This window comes from Dermacentor silvarum, unplaced genomic scaffold (assembly GCF_013339745.2).
Source record: "Dermacentor silvarum isolate Dsil-2018 unplaced genomic scaffold, BIME_Dsil_1.4 Seq447, whole genome shotgun sequence".
Taxonomy (NCBI): Eukaryota; Metazoa; Arthropoda; class Arachnida; order Ixodida; family Ixodidae; genus Dermacentor; species Dermacentor silvarum.
Genome location: NW_023606248.1, coordinates 115,801 through 139,494, shown reverse-complemented (window position 1 = coordinate 139,494; position 23,694 = coordinate 115,801). Strand labels below are relative to the sequence as shown.

At 42.1% G+C, this 23,694-nt stretch overlaps 1 protein-coding gene across 1 annotated transcript in view; it reads right to left on the bottom strand.

Moving 5' to 3' along the window:
- The window catches only part of LOC119435101 (paraplegin-like), a 42,931-nt gene extending 19,267 nt beyond the window's left edge, over positions 1–23,664 (bottom strand). Inside the window, exons 1-10 of the mRNA XM_037702052.2 lie at positions 23,307–23,664; positions 23,119–23,218; positions 22,967–23,044; positions 22,725–22,888; positions 18,615–18,695; positions 17,685–17,918; positions 16,451–16,600; positions 8,083–8,227; positions 2,733–2,841; positions 1,594–1,658 (exon numbers count right to left, since the gene is read on the bottom strand). Of these exons, the coding sequence (XP_037557980.1) occupies positions 1,594–1,658; positions 2,733–2,841; positions 8,083–8,227; positions 16,451–16,600; positions 17,685–17,918; positions 18,615–18,695; positions 22,725–22,888; positions 22,967–23,044; positions 23,119–23,218; positions 23,307–23,498 (1,318 nt within the window). The 5' untranslated portion in view covers positions 23,499–23,664. The remainder of the gene's footprint in view (positions 1–1,593; positions 1,659–2,732; positions 2,842–8,082; positions 8,228–16,450; positions 16,601–17,684; positions 17,919–18,614; positions 18,696–22,724; positions 22,889–22,966; positions 23,045–23,118; positions 23,219–23,306) is intronic.
- Positions 23,665–23,694: the final 30 nt, after the last annotated feature.

The following is a 23,694-nucleotide window of genomic DNA, read 5'->3' as shown; positions in this document are numbered from 1 at the left end:
TATGGTGTAGTCTTAATTAGACATGTTCATTCACAATGTACTAGCAATAGGACTGTTATGGCAGTGTGGAGAATTAGTCTCACTGATAAGATTTGGGAACTTTAATTTCATAAACATTCCTTAAATGGAGGTCTGGCTATGCAGCAGCAACTTAGCTGAGAGTAAGTGGCACTAAGCCACATGTAGATTCCTTTAAGCAAAACTTCCAATGGGGCTGGTTGTCATGACATAGTAAATGAATATGTGCTGTTATGGTACAATATAGTGGACTGAAAAATAATAGACACACATACGAATGCGTTGTGCATATATGCATACATCACATTCGTGTACATGTCTTGGTCTACAGAGATCAAAATCAAGTTCAAAAGACATACTATGATTGAATTTGTGTCCCTGAAAGGGTTAAGCCCTGCCGGTATTCATCAGGGTATAGTGGAGACCTTGGGAAAGTATGCTGCCTCCTATAGCACTATTTAGGCAAGGGCAGACAAGTTTCAAAGATGACTTATGTAGTGGCTGGCCATCCGAAGTCAGGAATCGAAAAAACACGACCTATGTCCAAAATCCCATGATGGCAGATCACTAGCTCAAAATCCGGAGAATCGATGAGCTGACAGGAATATCGAAGACCAGAGTATGTTGCAACGTTACCAAAGAGCTCCAGTGGCATCCACAATGTTTCTGCCCAAGCTGGGTTCAAACATTGATCACTCACGAGCAGAGGTGCATGCTGTGCACAACATCCAGAGACAACCTGGAGCTGTTCAGGGCAGAGTTTGCGAACTTATGGCACGGTATGTGACCGTTGATGAAATGCGTGTACACTACTTTCCATCCTGAAATCAAATTTAAGTCAAAGCAATGGAAACATCCTTCCTCTCCAGCATCAAGAAAAAGCGGGGTCTGTTCTGTAAACAACCAAAATGATGGGTATAATCTTACCGAGATTCCTAGGGCCTAATGCTCATGCATTTTCTACAGAAAAAGCTGCCCATCACTGGAGAATGATATGCTGCCCTTATTCATTGCCTGTGAGACGCCAACAAGGTTAAACTACATGGAATGCATAGCAAAGGGGTCATTGGCCACCAAGACAACATGTCTCCACACTGTGCTTGTGTGGCAATGGCTGCTGTCCATTCCAGCGGCTTTTCTGTGCTTCGAAACCAACCATACCAGCAGGATCTCGCATTGTCAGACCTTTTCCTAAATATGAAGAAGGAGCTCTCTGGGGTTCACTTTTCTAGTGACGACGATGTCATTCAAGTCACAACCCTCTTTTCAGAAGGCAACCATTTCAACCTCCCCTCCTTTTCCTTTTTACTTTGCGGGGATCCAAGAGCTAAAATATTGCCAGGCCAAGTGTGTAGTCAACTGAAGGAACCACGTTGAAAAAGAATACATGGCTAGTGATGTCAGCCACTTTCTTCCAGTTGAGCCCAGATAACTTTTGGTACAAGCTTTTTGTGGGTGCATTCTAAAGTGCTGTAAGCTATCAAGATCAAGTAAATTCATACACTCTCTAAGAGTCTGTATAAATCAAATTAAGTGAATAATTTCACAGGCCTAAACTGATAAGATGGCCCTTACCATCCATTTCAACCAACAGCTGATTCAATGTCTGTTCTTCTTCCCCAGTTGATCCTTCAGTGCCACTGAAAAAGAACATAATGACATGACGTCATCCAAATCCATTTTGGAACACTTTTTGTAAAGGGTGGAGGCTTCTGTATACCAGGTGTTTCATGTAACTGGAACTAAGCCTTAAAAAAAAAGGTACACCTTTGGAGGTTGGGACTAATGGCATAGTGTTCGTGGTTGTCCTGAGTTACACAAAGTATTTTTTGAAGTGCAATTAGTTACTAATTTGTGAATTTAAATCATGCAAGTTTTTAATTCTATTCGTTTTGAGGCATATGAAAGAAAGTAAAAGTTCTAGCGTGTGTTCAGAAACAATCAATGAAGTTGTTTCAATTACATTAACTTTTACAAGGTTCTTCTTTCTGGGCTCTGAAGAAAGAAAAGACATCACTGCACACTTACGCATGTAGGTTGCAGCACTGTCAATCAGTTTACAAAGAATGAAGGCTGCATGTTCGTTTTGTAAGAAGAAGCGATGGGGTGGCGTTGAAAGCAGATCGAAACACACTAGTCGGCTTTTTGGGACAACTATAAAGAACACTCGGGACGACTACAAACAGTATGCCGATGGTCGGAACTGCCTAAGATGCACCACTTCCTTTAAAAGGTTGGTTTAAGTTACCTGAAACACACAGTATACATACAAATAAAATTATGACTAATGCTATATGACTAGCGAGTGCACCCACACCAAGTACTGATACATCCATGACAATGTGCATATGACAGGACATGGCATATTATCCTGATATAGTGAGGGGCCTCTTGTGCTATAAAACTACCGAGTTTGGCACTTTCAGACAGTATTGTGATGAAAGAAAGATCATACATGGCCCGTTTCACTGAGGTGTCACAAGCTCTCTATATAGTTGTACACATCTTGTGCACATAGTGAAAGGGGGAAAGCTTGCTACCTTAGAATCAAGAGTAAAATCCTGTTGCCACCTTGGTGTTTTACATAACACTGCACCTACTACCTAAAAATCTACACCACGCTGCTTTTAAGCTAAGATTAAAGCAACAGCAACAGAAACTGCACAAAAAAAGGCACAACTGTATCACCCCTCCGCAAACATATGCACACTCACACATTGCTTCGTTTTCGGCCAATAGCGTCAATTTCATCTATGTAGATAATACAAGGTGCTCGCTTCCTTGCTTCCTTGAAAAGGTCCCGGACACGTGCTGCTCCAAGGCCTGCACAACAGTAAGCCATCAGAAGAGTGTCAGCATCTAGTAGAGTTAAGCAGACGAGCCGGCTCGCAAGGAATTCATTCATAGGATGGAGTAGGGAGCATGCGCTCTGTCTGCGTCAGTCTCATTTACGTGTCCAGTCTCCTGGCACTTATTTCAATTTCGAAATCATGTACCAACTAGCCCAACAGCAATCTCCCCTAAAGCTTTATTTACTTTATCATGAATGTGATCATAAAATTAAAAATACCTAGTTCTGTTTAATTAAAAACTTTTATTTCCCTTTGCTTTTCTTGGCATCAATGTCTGTGAGCTTTCTGATACATTAACATACCTAGCCCATACCTGCCAAGTTTGGAGAAACTAAACCTGGGAGATCTTCCGACTGAGGAGGGGGGTCAGTCGGGAACACCGCCCCTCCCAATGTCGATATTTTCAAGTACTCCCCGATGAACTTCATTAGAATTTTATTTACAGATATACAAATGACCACATGAACATCGAGGTCTCACTTTTGCAAGCATTTCATTGTTGCCAATTTTGCCTTCAAAAATTCTTTAAAATTTCAATTTGCAGGTTTTATGTCCCACAACCACCATCTGATTATGAGGCACGCCGTAGTGGGGGACTCCGGATTAATTTGGACCACCTGGAATTCTTTAACGTGCACTCACTAAACGGCACACGGGCGCTTTTGCATTTCGCTGCCAACGAAATGCGGCCGCCATGGCCGAGATTTGATCTCGCAAGCTCGTCCTTAGCAGCGCAACACCAAAGCCACTAAGCAACCCCGGTGAGTGTTCAAAAACTCTTCAGAAAATGTTTGATTGTAAAAAATTACATTTCCTTCACATTTTGCGAGGTTGACGTTTCCCAACGACTTGAACGAGCGACACATGGACGGGCGGCACTGCGTCCTCATATTTTTCACAATATTAAATTTGGTCGCACTCTGCATTGCTCTCTGATATCAACAAAATAACCAGCGTCACTTTGGCTCAGCACTACATTAAAAATACTTGGATACTTTTTGCGCTAGCGCTCCTTGCTTTTAAAGCCATGACTGACCGTAGGCCTATACAATGCCAGAGCGGCTGACGCCGAGGAGAATGATGGAGAGTCTAGTGTTGCTAGTTGTGGAAGGCGGCATTCGCTGGCTAGCTTAACGAGACTAGGACCACTAGGGCACCCAACAACGCCGTCAGTGTAAGGAGCGGCTCTGCGGTTAACGAAATAGCGCATGTATAGGGTTTCCCTACTACTGTCTTAATTTTGCGCTATGAACCTGCAACTGGATTAGATTGGGTTGGATTTTTTTTTTGACAATGTGGCCCGACAAAGCTAGACGCGGGAATAGGACACAACAGCAATTTCCGGGAGATTTTCCTGTCAACCGTACAACCGGAAGAAATGGTCCAAATCTGGGAGATTTGTCAGGTATGCTGGCCTCACTCACACATACACTGGACTGCAAAAGTAGTGGGGATGAAAGAAAGGATGAGCAGCCAGCCTATGATCATAAAAAAGCTTTTATTAATGGTTGGCTTGAAGGCCTATTATGTGTATTAGGAAAAGGACGGTGAAGTGGAGGGGGTTGAGGCGTATTCATAGCCGTCCTAGGAGCTGCGTGTCCTTGGTGAAAGCCAAGAGCAAGTCCAAAATAGCTCTGCTGGAATCCACCGATTCGGTCGGCGGCCTAATCCATTTGTCGTAGCACAAAACACGCACCATCCACAGGTGGCGGGGTCCCGTACTGAGTGTGGGGTTGGCACTTCCAAAACGGATGGGTTGCGTTTGGTCGCATGGCAACACCACTGTTCAGGCACCTGGAGAATTTTTAACAGTTCAGACCCCACTTTATTCTAGCAGGCATTACAAAGCGTGAAAAACATGCTGTATCTTGGTGATGGTGCCTAGGCAAACGGGCCCACTAAGTGAGCTGACCACAGTTGTTCATTGGCCTGTTGGTTGTGCAGCAGGTGCCACACTGGCAGAAATAGAGCTCAGACCCATTCTTCCCCCAGTAGGTAAATGTTGCCATATTGCAGAAAAACAGTCATTCATCGGATGCCAGCCTCTGCCAAACAGTAGGCGCTGTGCCGCTTGTGTGTTCATACTCCAATCTGCACTGAGGATGCACCAGCAGGTGCAAATCAGATTGGTTAACACGTGGAAGCTGCCATGGAAACGGCAATACGGCTCTGCTATGTTAAAATGCACTAATGGAATCGAATGAAAAGAATGAATACGAAAAATTGGGTGCGAGAGCCACCACTGAAAGTGGTGGTGCTCTTGTCGTTTTTGCATTGAAAGTTGGGTCACCTGATGGCGCTTTGTCTTGGTAGCGCTCACGCGGCTTGCAGTAAGCAGTCTTCTTGTGCAGTTTAGGAGGTATGCTTAAGTATTTTTATCCAGGAACGTCGTTCCTTGTTGACAATCTCTGACTGCTGTATTAGCAACGAAGAAGTTGCTTTGGGACCGTCAGAATGCTGCAAGGTCCGAGATGTAGGTGTGTGATGAGCTTGATGGGACTGAGGAGATGGCATACAGTGTGCTTGGTTGCAGGGTCCAAGGCGTACAGACATGGAGGGATTGGCCGCACTTCTGCAATGTCTGCGACATGCTGAACATCAGTAAAGACGATGTCGGAATCTTGCGATGAGCTTTCTTTCTGGCCATTTAGAGCTTCGACTTACAGCTGCTAACCTGATGCGCAGTTTCAGACTTCTTCTTGAATGGTCGCTGACTCGTGATCACAGGGCGAGTACAAACATAAAACTAGTCGCACCGATTTCGATTGTCCTGGAGAACTCCTGAACTGAAGCAGCTGCTGAAGTGCCTGTGGAGTTGAGCATCGGACCAATGGCGAAGTGCACTGGAGTCGTGTATGGGTGTGGCCAATTGGAGACCTTGAAACAACCTTGAAACATTTGCTTTTTGTGTGCTTGTTCCTGTGGGGAGGAGATAGCTGAAGGGGCAAATTTGAAGAGATAGAAACTCTTCAAAGATCAAGATGGTGGCAGTCAGTTGAGCAAGTGCAGAGATATCGTCGCTTGACTAACACAGCTTTTTTCACTATTTCCTTAAAATTTTTCACATCTTGGCAGATTGAACAAATTTTTAGAGCACTGGTATGTGATTTTCATTAAAAGAAATTTCAGAATTGCACAGAGAAAGAGTTATAGAAACTGAAAATATAATTTTTAATTATTTTGGCCATTTTTCCGGCATATGAAAACTGCCCCCCCTTAAAACTGAAATAGCCCACACGGGTCCCAAACACAGACATTGTGGTTTGAACAGTTGAAACCACCGCTCCAGGTAGAAAAACACCAGCAGAAAAGAGAATAGTAAGTGAGGACAAAAAACATAACATTTTCATACTACATGCTATATATATATAAAACATTTACTTCAAACACTGCTATTCTCCATGGGTTTTTCTTTGTTTTCAATGATCATTGGTATTGTGGGCTAGGTACCAAGAAGGATTATGTCCTGGTCAGAAGCATGCTCTACATGATCATCATCCCAATAACTTTTCATTTCAAATTTCGATAGGTATCAAAATCAAGTCACCATTTGGTAATCACAATACTAAAGTTTGTTTAGTAACGTTCATAGCTACCATGCTAAGCACTTTACCTTTTTCAGACCAATGTTGCTATTTGGAAACCAACACTATCTTCTGTTTATTGCCCCATAGAACTCACAAATACAGTGTAATGTGAATAAAAATGCCCATAAAAAATTCATGCGTTGCACAAGGAACTTCAGCTGTTCATGGAAAGAAGTCCTTTGGAACAAAAGAATTGACAGTTGAGAAAGGAAAGGTTTTAGTGATGTGCTTGACATGCAGAAAGCCAAAGTTCTGCAATTTTGCCAAATCCCCTGTACCATTCTAATTTGAAACCGACAAAACACTTCAGTCATTGTTCAAGCGAACGATATTGACAACATTGATAGAAAAGCTACTGAGGTCTGTTTATGAAATAAATTACTACTACCACTTGATGTTTGCACCAAAAATTCTGTTGAAAAGTTCAGTGCATAAACCATCCCAACGAGAGCTCCCTGGGCGTTGTCATAATGCCCTGTGGACTGCTGCAAACCTGTGTGAGCCCCCTCTCAAAAGCACTACGGAAACTGCCAGTACATGCACTTATACTCCCAGACTACAGCTCAGAGAGAAGGTTTGCTTTCCCTTGACAGAAAGGTCGATACACTGCAGGACTAAATGTGCATTAAATTTTGCTGGTTTGCATTGGTGACTTCTGAAAATGTTTAATACATGTAGCACACGACCCTGTTTGACCAACCCCTTTGTGTGACAGTGAGTTAAGCTACCCGCCGCGGTGGCTCAGTCAGGTAAGGCGTTGTGCTGCCGAGTACGAGATCGCGGGATCGAATCCCAGCCGCGGCGGCCGCATTTCGATGAAGGCGAAATGCAAAAACGCCCGTGTGCTTGCGTTGTAGAGCACGTTAAAGACCCCAGGTAGTCAAAATTAATCCGGAGCCCTCCACTACGGTGTGCCTCATAATCAGAATTGGTTTGGCACGTTAAACCCCAGAAATAAGAAGAAGTGAGTTAAGTAGTCAGTGAGGCAGTGCGTATGGTTGCTTGAGGCAGTATGCTGAAGTCAGAAAATAGGTGCTCCTGGATGAGCTAAAATTGGAAAAACAAGCTGTTATGAGCATAAGGATCAAAATAAAGACGAGTGGGACAAGACCAAATCCAACCTTAAATATCATGAAGAAAGACAGAACTGTACATTAGTATGCTCACATTAGTAAGATAAGCAACATGCTTATCTGCAATAATAGCTGCAATGCCTATCCCTTACGAGAAACATCACGCTCCTTGTCAACGCACAAGCAAGGCCAGTACATAGTATACATATTGCGCCATTTTTCCCAAATGGCACCACTATTGTAAATAAGCAAGGAACAGCACAGTGAAGAACTTTTATTACTGAGCACAGAACACCAATCTAATACGGCTTTAGAGACCAGTGTTTTTCTGTTCTTGCAGCGACACTTAATGGGTTATACACAAGAAAATTTAACAAGTGCACTAGAAAAAGAAGCAACACTGAAAACATACAAGAAATCCTTATTTACTAACTTCATGTCTCAGAAAGTGTGACACTCATGTATGGCTTTAACAAAGTGGATGGCAGTGGCAAGCAAATCTCCACTTTAAAAATGAAGAAAAGAGAGAGAGAGAGAGACAGGAATGCTTGCCTCCAATCATTTCAATGAATTCGGATCCAGCCATAGCCAAAAATGGTACACTGGCCTCTGTAGCAACTGCTTTGGCTAACATTGTCTTTCCACAGCCAGGTGGTCCTAGGAGTAACACACCCTTAGGTAACTTGGCACCTAAAGACTGTAAAGACCACAAATTAAAACACATTTAACACCCCATCAGAAAGCATGACACAATACCCATTTGTCCCAAGAGAATCATAGGGCAGCAAAAAAATTCCTTACATACACAATATTTCAATAAAAGTAAATGTGTCCAACACAAATGAAGTACTTATAACATATTCTAAAACAAACAGATAACTGCTGGTATTTTAATAAAAGTGGAGAAGGCTAATGAAGCTCATGTATGTTTATAAGCAATGCTGAAATGAGCAGAATCTTACTACTGAAGACACGACAGAATTTTCATGTTTGAAAAGAGATGTGAGCAGCTTCTAGCTAGCATTTACCAAAAGTTCCTGCACTAACAATGTGCCTCAAAATACTTTCATATTTCCCACTAGAACCACTAATTTTGGTGTGGCACAAAATGAACTTCTAGCATCTCCAACATCGTAGGTATTGCCTAATGTTCCTTTATGACCATTCACTGCATTCTCGATGGTTGCCAGTGTTCACCAAATTACTGCAGTGTCAACTTCCTGCTCCTCCTCTTACTTCGCTATTTCCCTTCATGTACCTCCATCCATCTTCTATCTTATTCTCTATCCCAAACTTTTATTTATTTTTACTAGACCACAATGAAGATGCCCATTCATCCCTCCCCACTGACCACCATGCGAAAAGTGAAGCCAAAAGGAGTTGGTACAACAAGCTGGGATGGCCTTCGCAGTGTCCTTATTAAGTGGCCATGTTAGGTTATAGAAAGCAAAGGATCACCTCCATTCATGCCTGCAGGGTTAACTATTCTTTCTCTTGTACTATATGAAGTTACTGCCAATGCATTACCAGTTACTGCCAATGCCTCATATAATATATTGGGGGTGGGGGAGGTACCACAATTAACTTCAAATAAAGCAATATTTCAAATTAGTCTGCTACAATAAGTGTTGAGATGTGGTATGCAGTACGTCATTCTTAAATAAATGAGCTCCAGGAATGTGAAGCATACACATTTCTAGTTTTAAACCATTATCTCCCATCCAAACGGACAAATCCATGACCTGGTGCAGAGTGGCACACATTTTCCCATCGATTTAATAGAGCAGAAGGCTGAAGGCAGGGATGAAAGCAATGACCTGCAATAAATAATGACATTTTAATAATGACTACAATAATAATAATTATTATTTATTATTAGCCTATATTTATGTCCACTGCAGGACGAAGGCCTCTCCCTGCAATCCAATTACTTCTGTCTTACAATAATTCCAGCTGGTACCTGCAAATTTCCTAACTAGGTATAATAAAATATTTCAAGCACATATATGCATAGAGCAATGCTCTTGTTTGGGCTGACTGGGATTTAAGCACATATCACAAGATGAAGAACACATTCTGAGCATAAAATTGTGAATGAAAGCATGGAGGCTCCAAGTGGTACGAAAGAACTTGTTTCTTTCGTAGCCTAGACATGATGCCAGAAATCAAATGTGCAATGAACGCATGTGGCATGTTAAACTAATGGAGTGCCTGTCCTAATTCAAGGCTGCACAGCCCTGCCAGAAATAAATTTAAAATTTTGTACACTGACATGGCCTCTAAACTGTTTGCTAAGGTACATATCCTTGCTTTGTCTTAAGAATTTGTACTCTAACAGAGTTTCAATGAAGCACACATACATTACCTTGATGAGAGCTGTTTCTGACTATTGCTAGCTCAGTATGGCCTGTGGTGGGAAACTCAAAATGCAATGGTGCTTTAAAAACATCCTGCCTTCAAAAGCATTACAAAGAGCTAGCTCTAGGTGACATCTTCCCTTTCTGTATCTTTTGGCAGCCGCTAGACAAAAAACGCAAAAGCAATGTCTTTACATAAGCTGCAGCAGGCAGATCTGTTTTCATGATACTGTATCATGCTGTCCATCTTACATGTAAACGTTACAAAGTACAAAGATATGGTTTCTGCTACCCAAACGTACAAACTAGTTGCAAGTGGTTCATCCAGATCTCAAATGAGTTAACTTTTCTAGAGCAATGTCAGTTGAACACTATGAAACCCAAAGGCTTGATGTGCTTGGCACTGTGCATCACGAGTTCATGGTTTGCAATTCCTAACGAAATGCTTACCGCTCGACTTGAAGGCCAACTGCAACGAAATCTAAGTTTGGCTAAATTTGTTATAAATGAGTAGTATATACCGCTAATGCAACTTTGCCAAAGTCGCAGGACTGGCGCTTGCATAGTTTTCTTGTTAGCAGCCTTTAAACAGCACGTGAGTAGACGCGATCTCCTGATGGTTGTCGCTATGACGCAAGTCCCAGAACCCCACTTACGCGATTTTTTCAGTCCACTGTAGGCAGCCGCGCTATTTCGAAGGTCATGCATCACTACCAACAATCGGTAATGACAGCATTTTCTTTTCTTCCCCCAGTTTCGGTATCAACGGCTATTTTTACGAGCTTTTCGTGACGCTTCCACTGATATTTCAAACGTGAAATTTTGCAAGGAGCCTCTTCTATATCTACACTATCTAGAACTAGGCTTTTTACGCGGTACAAAATTTTGTTGCAATTGGCCTTTAAGTACTATGGGCTTCAGGCGAGGCAATTTTGTCTTCTGCAGGAGCTGCCAATAACACCAAAGCTGAACTTATGGCTTTAAGCTCAACTAATGCCAGTACCAAGTCTTCAAGTTCATAACTGAACTTGAAGACTTGGTGCCCAGAAAATGAGGAGTTACTACTGCCACATTCCAATGTATTCTCAAAAGTTGCTAGTCCCTCATTCTGCACTGCCTGTCCCTCTTTGAAAACAACCTTTTTGATTACATACTGCAACCTCTTTGAACCACTATACTCAGCTTGTACACTACCAGCATGCATGCATGCTCCCTGTGTAATAAGAGGTCATAGCTATGCCACACTTTCTGCAAAGACAATCCGAGGAGTTGTTTGGCATACACGTCATTTATTGAGACACTATGTATTTGATGATCAGCAGCCAACAAAGCTATCAATAAAGCAGCCACTGAGAAGCCAGTGTGTAGCCTAATACTCTTTTGTTACCCCACTGTACTTTAACTGGATTTGCAATGGTCTGGCATAACCCTGACATTTCCATTCTATTCCATTCTTGCAATCCACCACCTAGAATAATTGAGCCTGGTTGCTAATAAATGCAGGTAAAATGGTGCAATGTAAGCAATGGCAACAGGTAGAAAAGGATTAGTTTGGAACATAACTGAAACAGAGCGAGCAAAATCTTCCTCTCTAAGCCAAAACTCTGTTGTTTTCTCGCACAGCACTGCACTTCCTGCACTCAATACCTGCATGCTTCCCAGCCTGAATTTCCAAAATTTTTCTTTTTCTCACCATGTAAGTTTGACCATATTAACCAAAATAAAGGAAAAAACCTCCTTCCTTGGATTTGAGGATACTTCTTTATTTTGGGGGGGGAGCGTTTGAGGGGGGACATAAGTCTCGGAGACAAAAAATTCAATAAAAGATAGATTTTTCATTAATGTTATTTTTCAAACCGACACATCACGGCATACCTGCTGGCAAAAAAACTACCTCAATACAATGTGTCATTCAGGAACAAAACAATGTATTTTGTGAAATGCTCAGCTTTGCCCATGACTGCACTGAAAATGACCCATTTTGTGCTGTTTGCCATTCTGAAATTGCTTATCATAACCAGGCCATCTCAGTGTCGTTTGAAAGAGCATCATTTCCAGCTTGCTTTCCTGACAAAAACGAGCTTTCAATGCTGCTTCAGAAGAAAGCTACCTGGTTTTATAGCGTGAAATGTATATTTTTGCAGTCCGCTTTAGTTTTTAAATAATTATTTTTGCGAGTCTCAAATTTTGGGAGCATGCAGGTGTGTCCTTGCTATTCATTCAATTCTAAAGCTGCAAAGCTGCAACTTTAGAATTTTATAACTTTTGCCAAAACATAGATATAAACATTAGAATGCAAATTTGCACTCACTGAACATTCATGAACATACTTGCTTATTTTAGCTCACTGGGTGCAGTAAATTTTTTGCAAGTCACATCCGAAATTTATAACACAAAAGAATTGTAACATTTTTTTTATTGACCTAGAAAAAAAATCTAATTTCATATTTGTAATCAGCACAACAGATTGTATATTTCCTGAAGTTTTCATGTGTCTAGAGTCAATAACAAAATGTTTTTTCCACGACCCATGTTCTGTGATGATACCGACGTGATAATTAATACCCCCATACCTGCCAACCTCAAGACTTTCAAATTCGTAACTCGCGACGGGGGGGGGGGGGGGGGGGGGGGGGGGGGGCGTGCACGGGAATTCTGCCGAGGAGTACGACTTCAAACACACTTGGAAGTACTGATAGTATCTAGTACTGACGAGGCTTCGAGCACGCCATCACACTTCGCAGCCTCTACGGCTACAAAACACCGGAGTGCCGGAGTCGCACTGCGCTGATGCAGCAGCACGTCGCACAAAAAAAAAGCGAGGCCCACAAAACAGGTCATACAGTAAAAGTTCGTTAATTCGGATTTCACGGGACCGAAACAAATGTCCGAATTAACCGAATGTCGAATTATCGAGGGTATCCAGAAAACAATAAACAAATGCTTACTACGTCAACACGCTTATTTGCAGTATGCATCAGCAAATTCTGTTTCTATTTGCATAAACGCAATGCGGAAGCTGCAATTCTCGTCATCTCGCGACTGATTAGAGCTCGCAGCGGCGAAGGTTTCGCGACTTCCTTCACATTGCGGCCGCGGCGCGCGTCTTCATCTGAGACGGGCTTTTCACTAGCGCGCGCACATCCCGTTTATTTTTTCGCCAATGTCGCCGGGTCGCCGCCCATCGCGATGTAGACGGTGCGCCTCTTCCTCTTCACAACCGCAATCTCTCTCTCTTCATCCTCGACAGCTTTACACTGAGTAAAAACGAAACTATTGCTTACCGCAACCGCTGTCAACGTGATCATGCACGGCGACCTTGCGGTTCTGAAGGCGCGCGGCCGACGCACGCATAGTCAAACCGAAACTACCGTTTGCTGCAACTGCGGACGAAACCGCTGTCGATATCGACGCGATCATGCATGGCGACTACCGTTATGAAGGCACGCGGCCGACGTGCGTACCGAGTCAAAACGAAACTACTGTTTGCCACAACCGCAGCGGACGGAATCGCGGCAGCTATCAAGACGATCATGGTGGTAACTACGCAGTCATGAAGGCACGCGGCCAACGCGGTGCTATGTGCGGCGGTAAACGCAAGCTAGGCACGAATAGGAACAAATAGGCACGAAGCCTTCCGGCGTTGTTGTAATTCCAGTACTCCGTCGCTTCGTTTCGGTGGACGCTAACGTTGTTTTGGCACGGTCCATTCATGTTTCGGAGGGTGGCGTGGCTTAGAGCTATGGGCGCGGACCATTCGTCGGAGGGGCGGAAGGGCAACGGGACACAGGCGCGCGAGGCTGGCGATGCGGAGAAGGATGGAAAACAACGCGCGGCGGCGTGGAATGGCTCAAATTTCTTTTTCTTTTTTTTTTTTGTCTTTTCAAGGAGTTCGTATTCCATTCCCTGACGGCACGGACACTGAGTGAAAACTAGAGTGTACTAGTGAAAACGAAACTACTTTTTGCCGCAACCGCTGCGGATGAAACCGCGGTCGCTATCAACGCGATCACGGATGGCGACTACGCAGTTCTGAAGGCACGCGGCCAATGCGGTGCTATGCGCGCCGGCAAACGCAAGAATGAAAGCTTTAAAGGCTCAAATAGGCACGAAGCGTCCTGGCGTTGCTGTCATTCCCGTACGATTTGAACTCCGTCGCTTCGTTTCGGTGGACGCTAATGCCGTTATGGTAGAGTACACTCTAGTTATAGTTTGCGTCGCACATTTGCGGCGCTCCGCGCTCGCCGAGCACCAAGAGTTGTCCGAATTAACGAGAGTTTCATTGCATTAAATAATGCAAACGCCTGCCGGGACCAAAGGACGTGTCCGAATTAACGAGCTTTTACTGTACTCGCGAAAAAAGCCTAGCGTCGCGAAAAAAGCCTAGCGAAGGTGACAGGCAAGACGACTAGCCACAGCCTCCCATACCGAAACTGTGCCTGCCGCATCGACCCGAAATCGCCGTCGTCTCTGGGGGCGCCACTTACGTACAGGTGGACCTCTATGTTGAGTAACGACAACCAGTGACTTCCAGCCGTCGTCAGGTACTCCAACAATCCGATGACGAAGGCAACGTCACAGATTGAAAAATCTCCTTACTCTGCAGACATAAAGATTACGGCGCATACCTCCATCTCTCTGCGCCCCTACGTAAGTGGCGCCCCTACCCACCAGCAACGGTGTGAATTTATTAAAAATTTTAAAAACTATTTCGCGAATATAACCACTTTTCCGTAAAAATTGAGCCGACATTCGTAAAATCGTAAGACGGGTCCAAATTCGTACATTTTACGGAAAATTCGGAAGAGTTGGCAGGTATGTATGTTCATTTGCCCCAATGCAGTAAATGACATTCATATTGAATGTCAATGCGCTCTTGAGTTTGTGGGTGAGGTGTGCAGGTGCATTCCGCCACTGGAATTCATGTTGAAATAAAGGGCCGTCGGAAACAAATCCTGGAATGTATTCCAATAGCGGCAGTATGCAAAAACACTTGTGTACCATGCTTTGGCTACACATTAAAGAACCTAAGGTGGTCAAATGCACACACTACACTGGTAAACAAAATGGTATTTGCAATTCATGGCGATGTTTATCAGCAGGCTGCTATGATAACAAAACCTTACAAATCGTGCTTCTTTTTTATGTATTTTCACTATACTGTAAGCAATACAATGGTAAACACTGGAAGGTTATTTGAAAATATATTGCATTTCGTTTTAGCTTATCGGTTTTCCTAATTTTTTGCCAAGCCCCTGTCGTCGAGATTACAAAAGTCACGCTTGTATGAGTTCGAAAAACTCATTCAATGGGCAAATGCCATTGGCTGTGAATGTCAATCACTATGCCAGTGTAGAAGCAACAAAAATCGCATTGACATGTAATCTCATTCGCTGCGAATTACATGTGCCATGTGACAGGGGTACTAGACTTCATTTTTTCACATTAAATGAAGGTCCTACACCTCTAAACCCTAGAAAAAATTGTGACAAGCCTCTATGTGTCATAAATAATTTGATATAATAAACCTTTCTATGGCCCATTTTCGGTTTCTTTCGTTTCCCAAGAGCATTTTGTGTCACGATGTCATGTTAATGTGTGGTCCATGTGGCAGCAAGACATTACAATGTTTTGACAAGCGCTCCGCTTTGTTTGGTTGCCTCGTATGCTGTTACTTGTCGCGAGGGCCAATGTAGCTGCACAGCGGATGACCAAGCGAGCCAAAGCGAGTGTCAAAAAGTAGCGATGACCTGCTGCCACATGACCACATACTGTGTCATGACGTCACGACACAGTAAAAATTAAAACTGCCTGCACGAAAGCTACTATATTATTAAATTAGTAAGTAATTTGAGGCTTGACAGTATTTTCTCTGGTGCTTTGAAGTACCAGGCCTTCATTATAAAAAAGACTCGAAAATATTGTGCCTGTACCCCTTTAAAAAAAAGCCTGCTTTAGCAAGCATTGAAAGCAACTTTGATTGTATTTGCCCCGAGTTTCTGAAAACAGACTTAAGTCATTTTTTCTTTATCTATCAAGGTTTAAAAAGCCACGTTCTCCACAATAAAAATCACTCTGCAATTTTAGTGCATAGTTCAGCAGGAATAGCCTCACACCATCGTGCATTACCGAAATCCCTACAAAGATGAATGAACAAAGTTTTGACGCATTAGAGAATGAACACGCAGTTGCTGCTTTAGCTGCATTTATACTACGTAGACTTGCTGGCATTAATGTTTTTTAATTAAAAATTTAGGAGTAACTGTTTCTAATAGGTGGGGAGGGGGGGGGGGGGTCAGACAGAGAGCTTTACTGGGGAGAGGTGACCTTCCTTTGCATCCTTGACCGACAGGAAGCAAAGGGGGAGGCTAAAGAAATGCTCATGGGTCAGATTGTGGCAGCGTTGGCAATAAATGCACTTTTGGTTGGAGTTACTTCTAAATTTCTAATGTCCCAACCAGAAAGGCAATTGTGTCAAAATGTTTAGCTTCCAATCTATTCTTCAAGTACCATCTAACATCATAGGAAAATTATTTTTCCTCATTGTCTTTTTTTTTACTTACAGTGTAACGTTCTGGTCTTTTCAGATAGTCAACAAATTCCATTATCTCTTGCTTGGCTTCTTGCAGTCCTGCGACATCCTTGAAACGCACACCTTTGCCAGATCCAGTAAGTGGGTCAACAATTGTAAAACGGGCTCTGCCCATCTGAGACTGGTGGGGTGGAGAGAGGGGGAGAAGGCAAATAAATAGTTATACCTGTCTCTTTCACAATTGCTATGGTTTTATCGAAGATAAGGCAATTTATTAGCAGCCTTTACAACAAACAAAGTGTATCATGCAATCTCCCATTCCAGTTGTAGTCAGTGACAACCTAATAATGCAACATCAAACACACCTCAAAGGGGATATGTTACACTATATGCACCACTAAATTATCTTTGCTGATTCCTCCTCTCCTTTCTTGCACTTGACATCCAAATCGTTGTTTTTGGTTGAGCCAGTCACTCTGACAGTGTACACTTGCTCCCCATAGGATTAACCTGACCTTGCCTTAGACGGTGGAGCACAGTGGCAATGTGCACCGCGCGCGTGTGCGCATGTGTGTTATGTGCACCATGCAATTGTGCTGTTCCCCACACTTGCCCATTAACACTCCTGCTGCTTGGCTGTTTGCGATTACGCGGGACTGGCATGTTTCTTGTTTACTGCTGAACCACTGCAGCACTTGTCTTCATGCCTATGCAATCTGTAAGGCAACTAGATTCTGGAGCACAGATATGTGCAATTCTCTTGAATTCTTTACATTAAACCGAATATAGTGCAGAACATTCACAAAAAGTACACTCCTGCAACAAGTGCAGGCGTCCTGTGTACCAATGCATTCAAATAACATGCGCATATAACCTGGGTGTCCTCGGATTTCCAATCAACAGAAGTAAAAAGTAGCTTTCAATAACCGAAGCCATTAAGGTGCAACAACGCAAATACACTCGAACTTCGTTATAATGAAGATGAAGGGGGAAGTCAGAATTACTTCGTTATATCCATTATTACAATTTACTGCAATATATGCCCAATGGGGTGCACAATTGTAAACATGGAAATAAGATGACGGCTTAGACAAGAGTAGCCCAGACACTTTTGAAAAAGAATGGTTCTTCTCTGAATCAATGGCCAATAAGCCATGCTTGCTCAAGATTAATGTCAATGCTGCAAAGTACACCACAAAGTACAGAAGTCCTACAAGGATAAGCTGCATGAACATAGCACTATAGGCTTGTGTAGGCAGACTCACAAAGAAGTCCATTGCCTGGGGTGTCTTGATGGTGCCACTGCGAAACATGAGTAGGATCATCAGGGCCACTGCAATGAGGGAGGCTAGCAGGAGCCATGTGCTCTCCTGGTTGCGTTCATACACCAGTGGCACTCCAGCATCAGCATGAATGCCAAGGCTCTTCTCAGCCATACGCAGTTTCTCTTCAAAATGTTCCACGTCAACAATGTTCATGTGAAAAGTCTTGTGCTCAGCCTGCACTACCAAACACAACTATTATTAGTGCACAATTCAGTTAACATCCAGCAGTCCCTAAACGTAGAATGAGGACTAGGGCACAGTGAAAAGCAAGCAACATAATAAACATACATACAACTTGCATCCAAGAATAACTCACATTTTCATAAGGGAATGTCTTTGTAGTGAGAAAACATTGGTTTCTTAATGGGGCCAACATAGCATCTAGCCCACATATCCATATATTTAGCCACCACTTTGCTTGCAGCCCTATGAATTGCACCAAAGCTTGCTAACAGAACTATGAATGCTCCCATTAAAGAAAAAGAGAACATTTTCTTTTTTACAGCACTGAATTCCCATTCTAGTTCTTACATCATGTGTAGATTTTTTGTCTTAATTTGGCTATAGTTGTACACACTAACAAGAATGCAAAAAATACATAAAAATAATAAGAAAACATAAGCTCAATATGGTGATAAATAGGTGACATTTCTATTATTTACACTGCAGTCCTGAAATACGTGCTTTTGACACACAAAGTACACTCATGTTACCACTATGTTAAAATGAACACAAATGTCTGGCATTCACTATAATACGCAGAAAGTCACACAATGAGACACTTGTTTTGGAAAGGCGTGTACGGAGGCGTAAGGCCAAGCTTTACACAGCGCATGATGCACTGCAGTTATTTTTATTTCTTTTTCTCACCTTTCTCCCTTTAATGATAGCATTATCATGCAAGTAGATGGTCACCAAGTCTAGCTCTGGTCTCACAATGATTTCTTCAACCTGTACAACCACAAAAAATAGTGACATGACTTTATTTCCATATGAGGATGGCGCTATTAATTATGCACAAATATATGCCAAAACCACACAAAAGAAATGACACATAACATAGACATACATTGTTTCAAAACGGTTACTCTTGGGTTCTTCAAGAAAGCAAGGACAAAGTTTAAGTGTTGTTTTATTCCCCTTAACAAATACAGAATTACCTCAAAATTGCAAACTTTAATGGGATAGACAACCTCTCAGAACATGAATCAAGATAACCCCGCAGAGGGAAAGATCGTCTATCGTATTGGCTAAAACAAGCCCTGTTTTTCTCATTAAAGGTGGATTTATAGTTTTAATTCCTTACTAAAAGTCGCGAAAAATTACCTTTGGTGCCCCACGCGGCAAAAACATGAAGATGCATAAGACGGTCTATCACATGGCATTCTGCTAGTGAACGCATTCCTGGGATGGTATAAAGTAAAACTATTCCAATCTGTTTTTATTCCAAATTGGCCATTAGCCCTCTGTGATAGGTCAAAACGACTCCAGCTCTGCCCATATGAGCATGACGGCCACCCATATGGGCAGAGATGGAGGTGTTTTGACCTATCACGGAGGGCTAACGGCCGATTTGGAAGAAAAACAGATTGGTATAGTTTTACGTTGATGTGCATATAAGCCCTTGTTTGTAGGGAGTAAAAAAGTGGCGCTGCCTTCGCCTTCGATGGCTCGTCTATCGACAAAATAACGGCGCCAGGGGCCAGCCAGCCATGATGTAGATGTGTACTTGGGAAAAAAAACATGGTACAACTATAAGAAAGGTCTGTACAGCAATGCAAACTTATTGTACAAGTCTATTTACTGTTAAAAGTGGTTGGAAAGGTCACAATATAGGTGGTTAACTACAGTTGCGGTTAACCACAGTTGCACTTCTTCCAGTAAAAGCTGAACGATGGGCAGCTTTCACAATTTGCAAGGTGGGCTATCGGCATCACTATCACTTCTTAGCATTGCTGAAGGAAGGACTCTTATTTTTTTACAGGCTGCTCAGTTCGAAAAATTTTGCGTACAAAATAAGTAACCCCTGCAGGTGTAAACACTACCCAGGGTGAGCTTTTTGTTGCGCCATAAAAATCTGGGTCCTTAAAAATCGGTTGTCAGCCCCTTTAAAATGTTTGTGCTTAGAGTGTACATTTCGATTGGAAACTTGAAGACAGTTGTATTCTAAAGCAAGTTCATGTTGTTTGATTTTCTTACAAGGCTCCTGGTTCCAAGACATTGATCCTGAAATTTGCCTTTAATTTCACATTCTGAGGCAGAAATGCCAGCACAAAGGTGTACCCCGAAGCGATTAATTTTGAGAGCTCAAAGATTTCTTTATTTTGCCAGGGAAGAGCGACAGAACAAATGTTATCAGTACTGCCCTGCTTTCAGACTGGCACATAATACATAATATGTTGCATCACTCTGGGGCAAGTCTTCGAGCTGCAGGAACATAACTTCGCAAGATTAAAGGTTGAGGTGTATACTGTGACACAACTGCAGATAGCCCACAAGACAAATAATTTGTAGACTGCAGGTGAGACCGCTGGACTTCCTTAAATCTTTCTGGTGTTTTTCTGCACACACAATCTTTTTGCCTTGCTATTTTCACATGAAAGTTCACCTGTATTTGTGGAAACCCCTGTGTTATCTATATATAGCATGACATGCTGAAGCGATCTTTATTACTTTCACATTGCTGTATTTTCAAAGAACACAAATAATTTATGTCAAGATGATGCTCCTACAAAGTATACAGTACAGTTATATTTATGCCAGCCACACAACTCGATAAATGCTCTAAAGATATGACGTTAAGCAATGCAAAGTGGCAACCAGCCGTGCTATCTGTTGCAGACTATGAAAATTTACTAAAACATCAGAAGGTTAAGGTAGGTTTGTACAATGTCAAAAAGGCATGACCAGAAGAAGCGAGTAATTTCGCATTATTCTTACCTTCATCAACCAAATTTAAGTGCAATGAAAACACGTGCACTACACTTTACTTATATTAGACTTTGCTTAATTGAACTCATTGGCAAAGTAAAAAGTGTTTCATTATACTGATGTTTTGTTTATGTGATGAAATCCTAAAATTTAGCTTCACTTAAATTACACTGAGAGTTGTTGAGCACACAAAAGAACATAATTGTGCTCTCCTTGAATTTTCAGACTCTATTGCACAAGATATTTGCATAGGCAAAATGGTTGGCCAACAATTTACCAGAGCTGTCATGTTCTATGTAATACATCATAATTTCAGCTCCATCTCTTGCCATTTGGACCAAGACTATAACATGCACAAAATTATCTCCGCCTTACTCATCATCACTACACTTCTGCTTTTCTTCACAATCTCTATCTAATTTCGCTCCTATTCTGTGATTAAAGCCAACTGAAATGAAACTGCATAGAATAAAAGCCTTGTTTCAAGTACTGCAGATACGGTGAAGACTCTGCAAAATGCTAATTGCAGTTGCTGAATTGCAAGTGGATACATCACAGAAAACTTGCAAAAATTAATGTTTTTAATAACAACACTAGGAAACAAAGAAATGCTATTCATGCATCTTGGAAGAGTTGGAGAACCCAGAATCTCTCTGACCAAGTCAAGAGTAGTGTGGCTCCTCGTTGCTTTAAATCTAAAATGTGTGGTTGTGCAACCACAATGCTTTTGTCATGTTATAAGCAATAAATACAAAACAGCAACACTAACAGGCTCTGTAGATATAAAAATTATGGGGTTGAACGTCTCCAAACTGCAACAGTGGGTTATGAGGGATGCTGTAACGGAGGGCTCCGGATTAATTTTGACCACCTTAGGTTCTTTAATGTGTACCTAAAGCATGGTACACAAGCGTTTTTGCATACTGCTGCTGTTGGAATACATTCCAGGATTTATTCCGACGGCCCTTAATTTCAACATGAATTCCAGTGGCGGAATGCACCTGCACACCTCAGCAGCCACATAGTGCCAAGTGCTTTTGTCTGCTAAATGATTATTTAGATGCTGTTTAATTTTAAAACTATGCAAATACCAGCCCTACAGTGTTTACAAGGTTGCTTGAGCTTTGTGCTGCTGCAATCACAATGCAGAAATGAACAAGCTGGTTAACACATGCAAACTGTGCAAACACCTGGTGTACTTGATTTTCTTGACTATATATAATTACTGTCCAACGTGGCTGTTGGAGTGCCACTGTTTCATGTGTAACAGCCAATGGTGGCTATTATAGCTGTGGCACATCTAGTACCCACATTCCATTTAAGTGAAGATGAATGTTACCGTGTTTATGTACAGTCAACCAAACTGGGCACGCTCATTCCATTTATCTGGTAGTTACATTGATGCAAGTTACATTTATCCAGAGTCTACAGTAAATAAAGAATAAATTTTGTACCGAATTTCTACCACTCACATGCTCTAACACGTAAAAATTGCTAAATTTGTTTACTTTTCCATTCACCTGTGTAAATTATATTGCCCTGGAATATTGCCTTCCTTTAGTTGAAACTGAATTTGCAAAGATAAATTCAGCATAATTTGGGGGGGGGGGGGGGGGATTTAACTAAAAACACCACTAAATTTTGGTGACTTGTCAAAACTGTAAAAACTTCACCCATGTAAAAAAAAAAAAAAAAAAGTAGGTCCATTACAGTAGGTTTTACACAAATTTAGATGCTCAGGAATGTTTTTTCTTCAATGCAGGTCCAAGGTTTAGCATAACCAATGCCCGAGCACACACAATTGACATGAATTTAAACCATGCAATAAAATACATGACTACCTAGGTGTTCCTTGGGTCTGTCATTTACATTAAATACAACTTTGCATAACATGCACTTTCACAGGTGTCCCTTGGGTCTGTCATTTATATTAAATACAAGAGCTAGAACTTTGCATAACTTTGCCATGCACTGTCTTGTCCCACTAACAGGATAAGTGCTTAATCTAAACAGTTTGCGATCACGATATTGTCAACGTTTTGACTTCACCTCTCCTTTTGCCAGCATTTGGTGATAAAACTCGTTCCATGACACATATCGCAGCACGTCCGGTTGGTTGCTTGTCGGGAACAGAAGGGACATTAGTGTAATGACTATATAGGCTGTCATCATCCAAATGGCTGCCTTGGCAAGCAGAGAAATCTTGGACTCTTCTGCAAGAAAGTTTCTAAATTAGGTCCATAGCGCTAAGGCTGTTTCACACGTCCGAAAGCAAAATACAAGACACTCACCATCTTCCTTATCTTTGTTATTCTTGCCATTATTATCTTGTCTAAGAACATAACTTGTATGCAAAGATCTTGCGCAGCCTGGCAAACGAAACGACACAAGGAAACTTTAAATTCATCGAAACACTGTAGTCGGTTTAACTATACTGGCTTACCTAGATCACTTGAAACTATGCGCTGGTTTCCGGCGAGAATCCCAGACCTCTTTAAGAGCCCTCTAACAGCCTTTATTTCGGAATTAATCTGACTGTAAAGCTGAAAAGCATAACAGAGACAGCGTTGCAATCAAATAGTCCGGCTTCGAAAAAAAAAAAAAAAGCAAGTTCCAAGATATCTCACGCACCCGTTTTGAAGCACGAGATCCCAGATAGTTGCATGAAAGGCGCGCTATTTGTGCCCCTTGCAAGCCTCGAAAACCTAAAGTGCGCAATTGTGTGTTTATGAATGCCACTGCCGACGACGCGACCAGGGACTGTCGATAACGAACTTTTCTGGTGCTGCCGATGACTGAATTCACCCTTCGCGACAAACTCATAGTGGAAGTGACAGAAAAATATCAAATTAAGCAAACGCTGCGACCTTGTCACTCACGCCAATTCACTTGTTTTCAAGTGTCATATCATCAGTACGTCGTATAACAGCAGCTGCTTTACCGTAGCACCAAATCCATCGAGCGCCTGAACGCCTGAACCCGCACAAGTTTCATCACGTTTCATCTGTTTTTTCTGTAC